Genomic DNA, 17,463 nt, shown 5'->3' with positions numbered 1-17,463 from the left:
TCCCCACATTTCTGATTTGATTGACTCTATCTACATCAATAAATTCTGTTTAACAAAAAATGACTTAGCAAACGTTGTACTTTGCTGGCGAACAGTTTTCAAAATAATTGTGACAAAATGTTCGCATGTCATGCCGAATATTCGGCGCTTCGGCCGAGAGAGTTGCCGAATATTCGGTATTCGGTCAAAACCACTATTCGGGGCATCTCTAGTCGTTACTGTACTGTAGTAGGTACTATTACTTATACTGTGACTAATACACTTGTATTTGTTATATGATCAGGTTCTTTTGGCCATCACTGAGGACGCGGTGCGGGTGGTCGGTTACACGGCCTGGTCGCTGCTCGACAACTTCGAGTGGGCCGCTGGGTACACGTATGTCTACTGGGTCTCTATTGTTTCCCAAATAGTTTTAAGTCATAATGTTTTGTTTGCCCGCATTTTCGTTAGTCATAATTGATTTGGTTCAGAAACGCGTCACTTTTCAGGAGCCATAAAACAAACCTAACCTTACCCATCTATCTATAGGATAACCTGATAAAAAGTTAACGGTTTCAGTTTTATGACTAATGATAATATGACCAACAATACATTATGACTTATGGGAAACAGGCACGTCAACTATATTGATATTTCTGTGGCCCTCGTGAATAAGTTGTCAAAGGGCGTGAGTTCCAAGTGACACTTATGCCCTTTTATACCTAAACGTGAGACTTGTACCCTTTTTCACTAGGGCACAGATTTTGAAATCCGTAACTTTATCCATATAAGAACAAATAGCTACAATTTAATACCATAACTTTCTTCTTGAAATTGAAGTCAGAGAAGGTACAAGATGTAATTAATATAGATGTGAAAGTTAACAAAAATTAAATGAGAAATTGACACGAAAAAAACTATAATTAACTAACGGTGATAATTTGAATCACAAGTTTTCATTTAATTGTTACTTTCTGTACATTATCTACCACTTCGGCTATGAATTTGCTTTTCACATCTCGCAGCCGTATGGTTTGTCTCCACTGTGAACATTACTCGTCGCAAAGGCGATCGATCGTAGTCAAATTAATTCAAATTGTTCATTAATTCCGACACCACTTCCCCTTTCTACACGGGCCCATCTTAGTCGGCCAGTATGATGGCCCATCGTGTAGAGGACCCATAAACCATAGAACATAAATCACATGAATGTGGTCTCAGGTCGCGCTTCGGTCTTTACTCCGTGGACTTCAGTTCGCCGCGCCGGCCCCGCGCCGCGCGCGCCTCCGCGCGGTACTACGCGAGCGTGGCCCGCGCGCGCGTGCTGCACGCCGCACGTGTTACCGGCACACACAACACCACGGCGGCGTAGATACACACAACACCACGGCGTGGACACACACAACACCACGGCGTAGACACACACAGCACCACAGCGTAGGCACACACAACACCACGGCGTAGACACACACAACACCACGGCGTAGACACACACAACACCACGGCATAGACACACACAACACCACAGCGTAGACACACACAACACCACGGCATAGACACGCACAACACCACGGCGTAGACACGCACAACACCACGGCGTAGACACACAACACCACGGCGTTGACACACACAACACCACGGCGTAAACACACAACACCACGGCGTAGACACACACAACACCACGGCGTAGACACACACAACACCACGGCGTAGATACGTGTAAAGAGCTCATGCTACATGTTACATAATCTCGGTTATTATTATATTTAATAATAAATCTATTAAGTAGAAGCACTGTTGTTTTAGTACCTAGAAACGCAGGTACCTACTTATTTATTTAATCGTGTGGCATGCATGAGCATTCAGAACACAGCTTTGAGGTTCTTAAGTTAGGTAACTACGTCGAGTATTAGGGCAAGTGAAACGGGCAGCGCCGAAATATGTGGCCATTTACCTACTTATTATTACCTAGGCACGCGGTAGCGTTTCAAGCTAAGGCGAACCCACGGCGAAATCTTGTATCAGTGTTACGACCCTTTCTTAACTTATATTTCTCTATGGTTTCGACAGAGACACCGCACCGTTATCGTAATATTTCGCAGAATTAATCCCATCCCATCCTCAGATATTTGCTGAGAGGGTCGAATGGATTTACCCGAGTAGGAAATTAAGCGACGCATAAGTACTTAACTTATCTTAAGAATAGTAAAAGGCAGGAACTGCTCGCCTATTGTCCTTCTCTGCCTCAACGAGTGCCACATGGACTGGTGATGGAGGTATAACAATGTACTTAATATCTATTATACTGTAAGTACAACACTAGTTACAGTACTATACCATTTGCAAAAGTAAATTATATTAAATAGTGCAATAAGAGATGTATGAACACAGAATAAGTAATAGTGCTACCGTACAGAAAAGAAACTTCCTACGATACCGAAGTTTGACAGCGGTTCAGGGACGAATCGTGCTGTCCCTTTCTAATGTATGGCACTATCCCTTTCAACCGAAAGCCACAGATAAGATAATTACTTGAAATTTTACCCTAAATAGCCATTTAGGGTTGTCAAAATTCAAGTAATTATCTCATCTGTGGCTTTGCACCCAAAACCCAAAGGCACGTCAAGTTTTACCAACCCTAATAATTGCTCGGAGCAATGCTGAGCCGGGAATGCCCGAACCCTCTAGTTTCCTACCCCTGGTATGGACAACATTGATAAAGAGAGTCAATAGATACGCGATGGGCAGGGACGGGGCAGAGGGGTTTTATGACTCGAGTTTACAATTTTCATACCGCTTGTGTTTGACACAATGTGTTTCATCATAAAGTAAGTATAGTATAGAGTAATCGGCCCATACAAGCCTCGCTTAGTTCCACAAAAATCCAAGAGATGTCACTCAGAGCACCATTGGGCCTAAATATATATTTGTGTTATTTCAAATCTTGCCAATTTTTAAATTAACATGTATAGTTCTAATTTATTTAGCATATTACAACAAAAACCTTTTAAAACATCCATTTACACATAGTAAATCGACGCAGAAAAAAATAAATAAATAATGGCATGAACTATTCTAAGCGCCATCTATCGCATTACTAGACAGTTAGTTTCTTGCCGTTGTAACACACTAAATAGCTCGATTGTTTGAGAAAGACTATCAATAGATGTCACTGTAGTAAATCCTCATACTTTATGATCATATCACAGACAACATATCAACATTATTAAGTAATAAATAATATAATTTTTCTCAAAAATGGACGGCAAAGTCGACGTTGCCGGTTAAAAAATAGGTCGCGAAGTGTGTAGTTTATGGTCATTCTAAAAATTAAAAAGTTAAAAACATTGCTGTCTCGATTTCGGGACTGCAATGTTGCATCCAAATTCCATTATTAAACGAGTTCCAAACTTTTTAAAACTTTAAATGGCCATATCAAATGAAGGCATAGGTCCATTAAACAGCCGAACAGATGATCAGCACTTATTATTAATATAATGTTGGTACCGCGACTATTTAGGTGTCTCAAATACGTTGGCGTATTTTCAGCAGAAAAATACACTTCTATTTTTTTTAAAGGCGGCAAGCAAATCTTTTTAATGGTTTTACTTTTCTCTGTGAAAATTAGAACGTTGCTTCTGTAAAATATCTCTTGCACCATTTTTGAGAAAAGCACTATATATGACTCGGCTGGAAGGCTACTTGCTGGCTTCGGATTCAATTAAACGGACTCCCAAGGTCGTCCGTTTAAAACGAATCCTCAGCTTGCAAGTAGCTACTTCCGAACCTCGACAATAATGTACTATTGTTCTTAGAAACGTGATAATAATTAAAATATATTAAACCTACATGGTATCATCAGCCACACTGTTAAGTGTTAACTGTACCGATGTACAGTTAGGAGTGTTGCTGTTTGTATATTAATTTACTTAACCTTACGCATTACAAAATTGTCCTCATATAGCTATACATATATTTTAGGACAGTCTTACACTAATCGACCTACTTGGTAACAAAACATTGTAAATTCTTGAGTAGTTTGAATAGCAGGGCAGGTGACAAAAACTTGCTCAAAAGCATAGAAGGTAGCATCCTATAGAAGTGGTGTACGCGTGCCTCCGTGAGGGACAAAACATGTAAATTCGACCAATCATAGCGTCGCATTGCGCCGCTATGATTGGTCGAATTTATTTGTTATGGTGGGCAACAAATGAATTCGACCAATCACGGTGGTCAATTTACGGTGGGGAATAAAACAAGATGTGAGACTGTGACAAGGACAAACAATAATAGCGCTTTCGCTGCTACTCCTACTGAAAGATACATAAGACTATCCCGTTCTGTCAGTTATCCCCTGCTTCTATTCATGCTCAAAAGAGAAGAGACATCCGACATTTAAAAAAATATCCCTATATGTATGAGAGCAATAATACAATGTGTAAATGTAAATACATACATATCTTATATTTTATGATCATATCAAAGCTGGAAGTCCTAGGTTCGGATCCCCCTAAAAGTGTATTAATATGGTGTCCCATGGTGGTGGCCCATTTGTCCCCGCCGCCATACAAGAGGTGTGGACAGATGGGAATAGATATAGACCATTAATATATACACACACAATTAAAAAACAAATAAATGTCCTATGAGGATTTGAACCCAGGACCTCCTACTTCATAGCACATAGCAGAGCAGGGTCACTGTCACTACTGACTAGCTAGGAGGCCGTAGAAATAATATACAATTTATATATATTTAAATTAAGTACAGTCAGCGTCGTATAGTAGGTCGCATCCAAAGTATTCAAATAGTTCAGTACGCCATACAAATAATATGGCGTACCGAACTATTTGAATACTTTGGATGCTACCTACTATATGACGCTGACTGTACTTATATAACAATTAACAAATCAGACTGGCAGCCACAGTTTAATGGCTAATCTAGGATTAAAACTTTTTAGTGGCTTGCCATTATGTTCAAAACATTTAGCTTCATACCACATCAAATATTTAAGTTTACCGCCATTGCCCGCCAGCATTGAACAAATTGGTTGTTAGTGGGTAGACAAAATAAAGTCACTATCATGTTAAACATTGAATTTATTAATTGTATTTTATTATTTTTAAGAGAATCTTCATAGCATGTGTCTGTCCGTTGAAACAGGAATCAATCTCAACCATCTTCCACTCAAAATATTTTACTTGTGGTACAGTCGCCATCAGATATATCGGAGCGGCCAAGGCGCTCACAAATATCTGAACACGCCTCTATTGTCAGGGCGTTAGAGTGCGTGTTCAGATATTGTGAACACCTTGGCCGTTCCGATATATCTGATGGCGACTGTACAGAGATGCATTGACTATTTCATCTTCACTCTCTTGTTGCATACATTGTAACTTCTAGTGGCTAGAGGCTGGGTCCTGAAATCAGAAACATATTTTTTATATATAAAATGTAATAATATCACAATAAAGTTTAATACACATTGCCTTCACATTGGAGTCTGTTTGCAAACACTAACCATTGTATAGATTTAGACCAAGAAAAGTATGCAGCGATATTGATCGCCTGCGCAGTACATGTGTTATTTTAAATGTCAAACATCTTTGAAATTATGACGTACCTTTCTTCTTTCTTGCTCTAACTCTAAATACTTTGGAATCTTTTGCTTGCTCGGGTATCAATATTAGCATGGGGGGTTAAAATAAAACTTGACAATAGTTATTAGTGGGCAAGGGGGCAAAGCAGTTGTTTAACCGCTCATGCTAATGTTGATTCCAGGGCAAGCAGAAGATTTGAACTATGAGCGTAGCGAGTGGTTCGAGAAGTGGAATCTTGAGCGTTGTGAGAATTCAAGGCACGAGGGTTAAACAAACATTGCCACCTAATGAAACACAGAATTTATCACCATGCCAATGCAGGGAAAATACCAACTATAAAATACCAAAAAAATCAAATCCACATGAACATTATAAAGAATTTATAATTCAAAATCATCATTTAAAAGTAAATTCTACCAGCTAACATAAGGAAACTCAAAATTTAGATCTGATTACTTTGCCCCACATGTGGGATAAATCATAAATGCAATTTTCTCATTAGTATTTGAACAATCAAGGGGGCCTTTACCAGTTGGTGTGGTGATAAATTATTTAATTAACCTTTGTATTCAAAACAAACTTACCTGAAGTGTTAATTTTTTATCAATTTTATCATTTATTGGCAAACAGTAGACACTGTCAGATTAATATGTAGGTTTTACCATTAGTAGTGTTCCGTTACTACATCGGCAATTCACGTCATCATCACAGGTCTTTTCGTCTATTGCAGACGATTTATGCATTGCTGTTTAGACAACGGGTTTGGTGATTGTGGAGGCCGATGCGTGAGCGGCACGACCTCCCACATTTTGGGCACATGTCACGCTTAGCACAGTCTTTAAAGCGCCACATCGGTCTTCCAACTTTCCTTTTAGCATACCTACGCAACTGCACCAAGCAAGACACGTCTAGGTATTCTATTCACGTACTTGTACTATAGTTCAAATGAAGCTATAATATGAAATTAATAAGTTTGTATAAACAGAAACAAAGCAAAGGCAACCAACAAACGCGGTGCCGCTTTGTGGCGACTTGACTATTTGACAGTTTATTTTTAGTGTTGCCGTTGAAAGTTCTTTCTTGTCCCTAAATAGAGCTTTTATGATTTATTATTATACAATATTATTAGTTCAAATAAAATATGATATTCCAAAAGACTACAAATAATATTATATAGTACTTAAATTCCAAAATAATGATAATTATGCCTCAGTGTCCATTTCTGAGGGCCTACCGCGAACCACGTTCGACGTGTTGCCTCTCTGTCGCACTTGTAAATTCGTACGTAAGTGTGACAGGGAGGCAACACGTCGAACGTGGTTCGCGGTAGGCCCTCAACTTTTTTAAGGAACAGGCGTATAACATTACCCTGAAGTAGGGGACTAATTTTAAAATAGCAATAATCATTACTTGATGCCGTTTTTGACGTTTCTGTGCACGCTGTTGTCTGTCTATACTTATAGGTCACATAATTAGTGATACAAACACCTGCCTGGTCAATATACGCAAAATTAGATATATTTATTCTAATTATAACAGAAAAAGTTTATTAAAACAAACATTAAATGCTTTTGTATAATAATTTCAGGTTTGATAGGTACGGGTTTTGCCATGGGAGAAGTTGAAAAGGAACGTTATGAAAACATATCTTTGTATGTATAGGTACTAAGATGGTACAAATCATGTACAAATCTGTTGCTTAAAAATAAAAGCACGACGCGACGTTGCCAAACTGCTATGAGTTACTGCGAAGCGAGTCCAGTTTAACTCGACAACGTCGCATCGTATTGTTACAATAGGGTATTTTCGTACTAGTCAAATCAGTTACTTTTTTATAGTTATTGCAATGCAACTTGTATCGTAAATTTTTAGAAGGCACGATAAGAGTGAATTGAGCATGAATTGAGGTATTTTATCTCATTAGGATCGAAAGAGCTCGTGAATTTGAGTACAAATAACACAAAAGTGGCAAAAAAGATCACAATATAAAAAATGGCAAAAAATAGTAGTTTTCGATATAAGTGCGAGAAGTATGTCATTTTGCACGAGTACCGAGCTTTCGATTTTTCCGGAAATATACTGAGGGGCTACCGCCAAAACCGAAATTCGCAAATTGCGGGGATCTTTCTCTTTTACTCCAATGCAGGCGTAATTAGAGTGACAGAGAAAAATGCCCGCAATTTGCAAAATTCGATTTTCGCGGTTATAGCCCTGTCACTTACAACGGATGCCTTTGCTTTGATATCTGGTGGCGTTAAATTAACTCCAAAATCGTCTGAATCACTCATTTTTATTTAATAACTTATGCTTTCTTGGCAATTACTTACAAACATAAATCACTTTAAATGTTGAATAAAAAAGGCGGGAAGGGAATAAAAAAAGTTTTACTTTTAATTGCCATTTTTTTCAATGTGGATTCTGTTGTCACTGTTGTCAGCATTATGCCAATTGAAGAGAAATTGTATTATTAAAATTAATAAAATTAATTTTCAGAACATATAATTATACATGGTCAACCAGATCTTGACAGTAGAAAAAGGCGGCAAATTTGAAAAATGTAGGCGCGAAAGGATATCGTCCCATAGAAAATTTGAATTTCGCGCCTTTATTTTACTGACAAGATTTGGTTGACCAGCTATATGTAAAAAAACATGAATCTTTTGTTATTTCATTATATTGATATATATCTAATTAATTACATTTATATTAAGTGTATAAAGTGTATTGTACGAACGTCAGCTTCATTCTGTCGCGCGTTGTTCAAGTAATACTATTGGGTCTCGAATAATACTCCTTTATGCCCAATCGCGCGTTGTTCAGGTGGGTCATTTATAAGCGGGTCTCGCATAATACTCATTTATTTAAAATGTATCAATCAGATTACTTTTTAGCACTAGTGTAAAAAAATCAAACTTTACGCACGATTTGCAGCTACAAAAACTAAACTTTTTGAGCAATTGGATTAAAAAAATATAAAGAAACGCTCAAGTACCAGTGGCATGGTGGCATATAGACGGACTTACGCCAGTAGTAATGTCTAATCCTTTTGCCATGCACCAATGGTAGCATGCGCAAAATTATTATGACAGGTATTTATTTTCAGCCGGTTTAAATAGTTTCGGCAAGACTTATGTAGCATTCTTATAATATATAAATATTATCATCACCACAGTATCGTTTTCCGAAATTACTTTATGGTTATACCGTTTGGCTACGCTATTTCTCTGTACCCTGCCTCTCCCTTCCCTCCCTGTACTCCTTAAGTGCCCGAACTCTCTTTACTCATACTGAAAGATACATAAGACTATCCTGTTCGGTCATTTCCTTCCACCCCTCATGCTTGATCCAGTTTTAAACTAGATTCATGATTTATTCAATACGCTATAAAGCGACATCTGTTGATTACTTCTAATCGTTGGCAACGACATATGTCTACTAACTTTCAATGAAGACGTATAGATGTCGTTAGGAATTCTATGATTTGGATGTGACACAGCGCCATCTTGTATCCATGATAGGCAACAGTGCTTTTTCAGTGACGCCATCTGGTAATGGTGCGCTTTTAGGCGGTCACATTTGAATGTATGGGATAGCAGCGTCTGTATATATGTAGTCTGTGGTTTCATCGCACTTGCGAAGGAAAAATAGTTAAAATAAATTGCCCGCCGTTTTGTTTATTGCTTGAGGTCAAGGCATGAAAGTCCTCCCCATTTATATATTAAAAGTATTTAGTCAGCTATGAAATCATTACAATTTAACTTTTTTAACCATACATAAAATAATGACTGTCAGTATAATATTGAAGGTAAAACTCATTTATAGCTTAATTTTAAATAAGAGTATGACTTATAAAGTATAATAAACACAATAAACTTTTTGGTTATGTCTTTATATCTTCCTGAGAACTAGAAGCAGTTATTTTTAATACAAGCTTTTATTTAACTTGCCCTGTTAGTATGTATGAAGGTATGTTAGTTAGTGTGGGTCAAATCATAGAAGCTAAATTTGACCCACTTCCCGATTTCCGATTGAGCTGAATTTTTGCATACGTATGTAAATTGGATGACAATGCAATATTATGATGAAATGGAGCTGATCTGCTGATGGAGACAGGAGGTGGCCATAGGAACTCTGTGATAAAACAACGCAAACTAATTGTGTTTGTGGTTGTTAGTGTGTCGATGAGATGTGTGTTGCCTGTGGATACAAAAGTACAGTCAGCGATGAAAGCTTGTAACAAAAATGAAATTTCGCTAAGAACTTTTTATTTACTTACTTAAACTCTTACCTCTCCAAAAGTTCAAAATAGATTGTGAAACATGTATGTTCATATATTGTATATCACGACATTGTAATCACGATCACTACTTACATTTTGCCTAGTATGTATTGTCTCGTGTTTTTTTAAATTTGATTTCCGACTGCATTTGTAATCACAGTGGCTACACTGAAAAGGCTTCTCGCCAGTATGTGTCCTTTCGTGTATACGTAAGCTTGAACTCTGAATGCACCTGTAGTCGCAATGACTACATTTGTACGGCTTTTCTCCTGTGTGTATTCTCATGTGACGTTGTAAGATTGATTTCTGACAGCATTTGTAATCACAGTTACTACATTGAAATGGCTTCGCCTTCGCCTCAGCATGTATCCTCTGGTGACTTTTTAAATGTGAACTTTGACTGCACTTGTAATCACAGAGGCTACACTGAAAAGGCTTCCTGCCAGTATGTGTCATTTCATGATATCGTAAGCTTGTCTTATCACTGCACTTATAGTCGCAATTACTACATCTAAACGGCTTTTCTCCGGTGTGTATTCTTCTATGAACTCGTAAGTTTGCTTCCCAACTGGTCCTGTAGTCGCAGTCGCTACATTGAAATGGCTTCACCTCAGCATGTACCCTCTGGTGACTTTTTAAGCGTGAATTTTGACTGCACTTGTAATCACATAGGCTACACTGAAAAGGCTTCTCGCCAGTATGTGTCATTTCATGATAACGTAAGGCTGAACTAACACTGCACCTGTAGTCGCAATGACTACATTTGTACGGCTTTTCTCCAGTGTGTATTCTTTGGTGATGACGTTTTAAGCTTCCTTTCAGATTGCTCTTGAAGTCGCAGTTGCTGCATTGATATGGCTTTGCCCCAGTATGTATCATTATGTGTCTTTGTAAGTCTGATTTCTGATTGCATTTGAAATCACAGTCGCTACACTGCAAAGATTTTCCAACCATGTGTATTGTTTGGTGTTTGTGTAAACCACTTTTACACGAACTCTTGTAACTACAGTGAATTGAATTAAAATTATTCTCCAAAGAGTGACTTTTTAAATGAGTCTCCAAACTTTTCTTGGAACTTGTTGTATACCCACATTCAGCACACATGAAATTTGTAACACCGTGTTCGCTTTTCTCGTGTTCGATTACAAGAAATTTAGTTTGAAAAGTAGAACTACAAAAATCACACGCAAATGGTGTTGGTCCTGACGACAAGTGTGTGTTTTGTACGTGTTTGATTAAAAAAGTCTTCTTTCTGAAAGGCTTGCTACAGTGTTCGCAGTAGTATGGTGTGTCTCCACTGTGTACTGCCGCGTCGCCGCGGAGGCGCTCGAGCACCGCGGAACAAGCCGTTGTGAGCTGTTCCATGGCGCGGGCGGCGCTGCCGTCCGAACACACTAAAACAAAAATAAACAATGCATTTGCCTCGATATAAAAATATCGGTAAATTAGCTTGTTTTCCCTAAAACCACATTTGAGATCATTTATGTAACGAATTACGCCTTTCCTGTTCGAGTTTGTATACGTTGTATACGACCACGGCTATCCTCTGAATATCATTATGAATGTATAGTAGCAGGAAGGAGAAGAGCAGGACAACAGGGAACTCCTATAGTCGTGAGTGCGCCGTGGAGTGTGGGGTACCTCAAGGTTCGGGCTGTGGTCCTGTCTGCTACTTGATGCACGTTAATAGCTTGTGCGGTGTGCTGCAGCATTGCTCAGCGCACATGTTCGCAGACGACCTATGCGCCCTGCGCGCGGGCACTGACCTTGAGGACACTTTCCGTCTAGTTCAGCAAGACATTAACTCAGTCATTAAGTGGTCTCACGACAATGGAATAGTTCTCAACTCCAATAAAACCAAGTTCTTGCTAATTCATTCACCGTACTTACCAATTAAGAATATCCCTTCCAAACTATATGCCCATACTTTCCATTGCTTTCACCTTAACAACTATAACTGTAACTGTGAACCTATTTAACAAGTAGAATGTATTACTTAACTTGGAATCAAAGTAGACGAGCACCTATCCTGGTCATATCATGTTAATTTTATTTATGAAAAGCTTACAGTCTTATTAGGTAAGTTTTATCACTTAAAATTCAAAGTTCCTATTAGCACACTTAGATGTCTATACATGTCACTTGTAGATTCAATACTGAGTTATGCTCTTGACAGCTATGGGCTCACAACTAAGACCAATATCGATAAACTAGAGACAATGCAGATCAGTACGGTTACCATCAGTTTGTCACTGACATAAACGCCGTCGAGAACGTAATTTACTTTCTATACATCCCGTTTGCACGAATATGCGGGTGCGAGCGAGATGTATAGAAAGTAAATTACGTTCTCGACGGCGTTTATGTCAGTGACAAACTGATGGTAACCGTACAGATTTTTAAAATTACTTGGCAACCACAAAATTAAATTCAAATGTAAAGGTAACTACAGACTGCTATTTAAAATTTGCAATATTTTACCAGTTAGTTTAAAACATAAATACTTACTCGCGATCAATAACCATAGCTACCAAGAGTCTAACTCAGCGGATTCCTTAACACCAGTTAATCATACATACATCACAAAGGCTGTGACTTCAGGAAAACTATCCGTTCCTAGAATTAATAACTACTACGGGGATAGAACACTTAGAAAAATAATTCCATACTTACTCAATAGTTTGCCTGAAGCCATAAGACGCGAAAACAAGAAGTCCAAATTTAAATCTATGTTAAAAAAACATTACCATGATACATTGTAGTAATTAATTTACCTACTTTAAGTTATATTAAGTTACATATTAACCAGAGACTGATGACACAGTTAAACTCATTGTTGAGTTTTGCGGGGCTATGATTATAGTTAAGAATATCACTGTACTTTTATTAAATAATAAATAAATAAAACATGACAGCACTAACCCGCCGCTGACGAGTCGCCGTCACTCATCACATCACCCGTCTCCGACTTGACGAGCGGGTCTACATCTGGAACGATAACAATGAGATGTAACATGTAGGTACCTACATAATAAAATATTTAAAAACCTTACTTTTTACTTACACAAAAACCGGCCAAGTGCGAGTCGGACTCGCGCACGGAGGGTTCCGCACCATCAACAAAAAATAGAGCAAAACAAGCAAAAAACCAAGCAAGAAAACGGTCACCCATCCAAGTACTGACCCCGCCCGACGTTGCTTAACTTCGGTCAAAAATCACGTTTGTTGTATGGGAGCCCCACTTAAATCTTTATTTTATTCTGTTTTTAGTATTTGTTGTTATAGCGGCAACAGAAATACATCATCTGTGAAAATTTCAACTGTCTAGCTATCACGGTTCGTGAGATACAGCCTGGTGACAGACGGACGGACAGCGGAGTCTTAGTAATAGGGTCCCGTTTTTACCCTTTGGGTACGGAACCCTAAAAACAAGCGTGTCGCACAAGCGGGCGAGGTGTTTAAAATTACCTTGACGCGCTCTTAACAATAAAGTCGCGTCAAGATCATTTTGAACATCCGGCCCGCTTAGCAACTATTGCTGCTGACTGTATGAAAGAAATAAATTGTTTATTTCTAAACAGCAACTCAAACACGTAGATAAGTGTTATAGAGGACTGTAATAATAAGACACTGGTCCATTGAGAAACGAAATGTTATCTGATAAATAGGAAAAATAGACAAAACAGTATTAAAAAACCATAAACAAAATACGTAAAAAAAAGTAAAATTATCAAAAAAGGTTGTGCAGTCTTGCACAGTAGGAATTAGGAATAAGTATGTACATGTTTGTACAACTTTCACCTTTACTATTGTGTCATATTTGACATATTATATGTATCAAGATATGAACTCACCCATGAGTTCCTTGCTCTTCTCTTCGCCGACCTCCGACTGATCCACCAGTATAGGCTCCTCGTCTGAAGCAATACACAATTATACAAACCACAGACCAAACTAACTCAGCTTTATGAAGCATTCACCAAGAGTCAGGTCACCATAATCTTTAACAGAAACAAGTGCAAGTCGGACTTACGCACTAAGGGTACCGTAATACCATTACGCAAAAAACGGCAAAAAAAAACACGTTTGTTGCATGAGAGCCCCACTTAAATATTTATTTATTTTATTTTTAGTACTTATTTGTTATTATAGCGGCAACATAACTACATCATCTGTGAAAATGTCAACTGTCTAGCTATCACGGTTCATGAGATATAGCCTGACAGACAGATGGACAGCGGAGTCTTAGTAATAGGGTCCCGTTTTTACCCTTTGTTTGGGTACGGAACCCTAAAAATCGACTTTACTAAACGGTTTCAAATACCATTTAACGTTTTCGATGCCAACGACGGATATATCCGAACCGCAGGTCCAACGCCGAAGACTGATTAATCCGTCACAGACCACAGAGCAACATAGACCTACGTGCTTATACATAAAGTTCAATTTCAGTTTTGACACTTTGGTGACGTGGCGTCCGAGTGACAGCTTCTGTGTTTGACACGTGGAAAAGGTTATTTACATTTACAACAATAGTGCATCAAAACAAACCGTAAAAAAGGTTCTGGGGTGGTTGCGAAAAGCTGTCCATCCATCCTCCATTATGGATTTCACTTTTAAATATGGCCACGTGACAACAATAACTCACTACTTCCTATCACTAGGCTTGTATTGGTCATGAACGAAGAACCGTGAAGAATGAAATTCCATGAAGGACCGAAAGGAACTAAATCTTTTTGCACGCACTTAATCGGTCTTTAGGTCCTTAAGTTCAGTGGCATAGGATAGGAGAGCGCTTGACATGAGTGAACAGAAAATAGACTGAACGAAATGGTTCACAATGACACCGGCACGAGTGCGAACGAGATAAAAGAGTGATAAACAGTCCTAAACCTGAATAGTATGAAGGAAAATCAAATATCTTTTTTTTGTGTCAAGCTTTTTAATGTTTAACCGTCATATAGTATCCATACAGTATCGTACAACTTGAATCGTAATTCAGTCGCAAAAGATTAAAAAAATTACTTTAACATCGATTCATATTCATCCTAGCTCTCAACGGCTGAACTGAACTAAAGGAACTAAAAGACCGAACTAGTTCGGTTGATTGATTGAACGAGAGCGGAGCACTCTCTGTAGTGAGCGAGCAGGTACAAGCCTAATTATCACAAGCTGAGGGCTGAGAGTCACAGTGAACCGTAGTAGTACCAAAACGTGAACCAATTTAAAAATCAACTAGACAAGCACACCTATACATCTACTTGACAATGACAACTCTGTCAATGATTACTGGATACACATACAGGCAATATCAGTTGTCACAACTGCCTGCCTGCTTATAGAATAATAATAATAAGCCCGCAGGGCAGCTTGTGACGAGCTGTTGGGGAGTAACGACCCCACGGACCCGAGTGCTCCCGAGAGTCGGTCAGGGTCTCCGCCTCCGGCGTGCCTTCGTCGGTCGGAGTGGACCCCAAGGGGACCCGCAGGACTCTCTGCTCTGGCTTGCCTTAATTGGCCGTCCAGAGAGGAGTCGTATTAGAGCTATATGCTCCAGGGGTGGAAGTGTTAAAGGGCATAACGCCGCGAGTAACTTCGGAGAAAGCGCAGCACCACCTCTCGACACCCCTGAGCCGCTCACGCCGGTGTTGCGCCTGGCCGTCTTTACGATGGCGCATCAGGTGCCCATCTAACGAGTGGCGAGTCATCGCCTGCCTCGATAACTTGTGAGAGCAATGTAATGGCAGGTGTCCGGACTTCTTTGCAATAGCCCAGTATTTTTTCCATCCAAACTTAAACCATAGACCATTACTCTGTCCATATTCTCTACAATAGCTCCCAATGCCTGCTTAAACCGCTTGACGGGTATTTATTGATGTACCCGTGAATGGGTTCCAGCAGGCGTTCTACATGAAATCAAATCTCTCCAAATGGCCTCTACGTGTTGGATGTATATCCCCACGCACGCCTTATAAATGACCGGGCTCGAAAGACCCGCGAGTTTTAAAACGGAGATACAAATATTAATAAAACTATAGTTCGTTTTTTTTAGCATTAGAAGGTAAGGTAAGACAAGAAAAAGGTAAACAATCTTGATGTGTCTTTTAATTGAAAAACACGTTTTAAAAATAAGTCTGGACAAATATGTAACAACCATGTAACAACTATGAATCTAATATGATCATTTATATTCTTCTGCTTTCATAAGTAATAGTTACTGATTTTTAAAAATCATTTTGTCAAGATCGCTTACCTTCTTTCTAATGCTAAAAAAACGAACTATATCTAGATTTTGTTTAGAACATGAGTGTGTAAAAATTGCTTTTTTTTTACACACACACATGTTGTATTTATGTTATACAATAACAATAATCCTTTATTTCAGACAGTAAAGTAAATTTCATTTTTAGGGTTCCGTACCCAAAGGGTAAAAACGGGACCCTAATATTACTAAGACTCCGCTGTCCGTCCGTCTGTCACCAGGCTGTATCTCACGAACCGTGATAGCTAGACAGTTGAAATTCTCACAGGTGATGTAGTTCTGTTGCCTCTATAACAACAAATACTAAAAATAGAATAAAATAAAGATTTAAGTGGGGCTCCCATACAACAAACGTGATTTTTGACCGAAGTTAAGCAACGTCGGGCGGGGTCAGTACTTGGATGGGTGACCGTTTTTTTATTTGTTTTTTGCTTGTTTTGCTCTATTTTTTTGTTGATGGTGCGGAACCCTCCGTGCGCGAGTCCGACTCGCACTTGGCCGGTTTTTTCTACAGTTCTTGCATATTTTATTCCTGTCTGTGTGCCACTTATTGGCAAAAGGCCTCCTCCAGCCTTCTCCATTCCTCTCTATCCTTGGCAACTCTTGTCCATGTGCTCCCTGCTATGGCTTAAAATAAATAAATAAATATTAATGGACATTTTTACACAAATTGACTAAGCCCCACGGTAAGCTCAAGAAGGCTTGTGTTGTGGGTACTCAGACAACGATAGATATAATATACAAATACTTAAATACATAGAAAACAACCATGACTCAGGAACAAATATCTGTGCTCATCATACAAATAAATGCCCTTACTGGGATTCGAACCCAGGACCGCGGCTTCACAGGCAGGGTCACTACCCACTAGGCCAGACCGGTCGGCTTTGATGCCGTCCACCCATCTTCTAAATGGTCTACCTCTTTTCCTTTTCTTATGTCTTGTGAACCAGTTCATTATCGATTTCGACCATTTTTCTTTGCCTCTAATTTTATGTGCTGACCATTTCCATTTTAACTTTTTTATTGTTTTTGTGACATCTTTTGTTTTGGTGAGCTTCTTTATGGATTCTATTCGTATTTTCTCCGATAGTCTTTTCCCCAGCATACTTCTTTCCATGGAGTTTTGGCAAGTTTCTAGCTTTCTCATGTGTGTTTTAGTGAGTGGCCAGGTTTGGAAGCTATAAGTGAGTACAGGAAGTATGCTGGTATCAAAGAGTTTCCGCTTGATAGTTACATTGATATCATTATTTTTCATTATTTTCTTAAGGCTCCAATATGTTTTCCAAGCATTTCCAATATGTCTATCTATTTCTTTTGAGGTTAGATCTACCGGAGAG

General features: G+C 38.8%; 2 protein-coding genes and 1 long non-coding RNA gene across 3 annotated transcripts in view; all 3 read left to right on the top strand.

The window, feature by feature from the left end:
- The window catches only part of LOC134657902 (myrosinase 1-like), a 29,634-nt gene extending 27,930 nt beyond the window's left edge, over window positions 1-1,704 (top strand). The window contains exons 11-13 of the mRNA XM_063513479.1: window positions 284-375; window positions 1,201-1,316; window positions 1,670-1,704. Of these exons, the coding sequence (XP_063369549.1) occupies window positions 284-375; window positions 1,201-1,316; window positions 1,670-1,692 (231 nt within the window). The 3' untranslated portion in view covers window positions 1,693-1,704. The remainder of the gene's footprint in view (window positions 1-283; window positions 376-1,200; window positions 1,317-1,669) is intronic.
- LOC134657951 (zinc finger protein 501-like) overlaps window positions 1-17,463 on the top strand; it is a 152,380-nt gene that overhangs the window by 58,547 nt on the left and 76,370 nt on the right. The window lies entirely within an intron of this gene.
- On the top strand, window positions 16,229-17,462 carry LOC134658114 (uncharacterized). The gene is made up of 3 exons (XR_010097685.1): window positions 16,229-16,277; window positions 16,638-16,734; window positions 17,000-17,462. It is a non-coding gene; the product is annotated as an uncharacterized LOC134658114 (long non-coding RNA).

This window comes from Cydia amplana, chromosome 21, assembly GCF_948474715.1.
Source record: "Cydia amplana chromosome 21, ilCydAmpl1.1, whole genome shotgun sequence".
Taxonomy (NCBI): domain Eukaryota; kingdom Metazoa; phylum Arthropoda; class Insecta; order Lepidoptera; family Tortricidae; genus Cydia; species Cydia amplana.
Note: the sequence above shows the minus strand (reverse complement) of the source record. Positions and strands in the feature narration are given on the sequence as shown.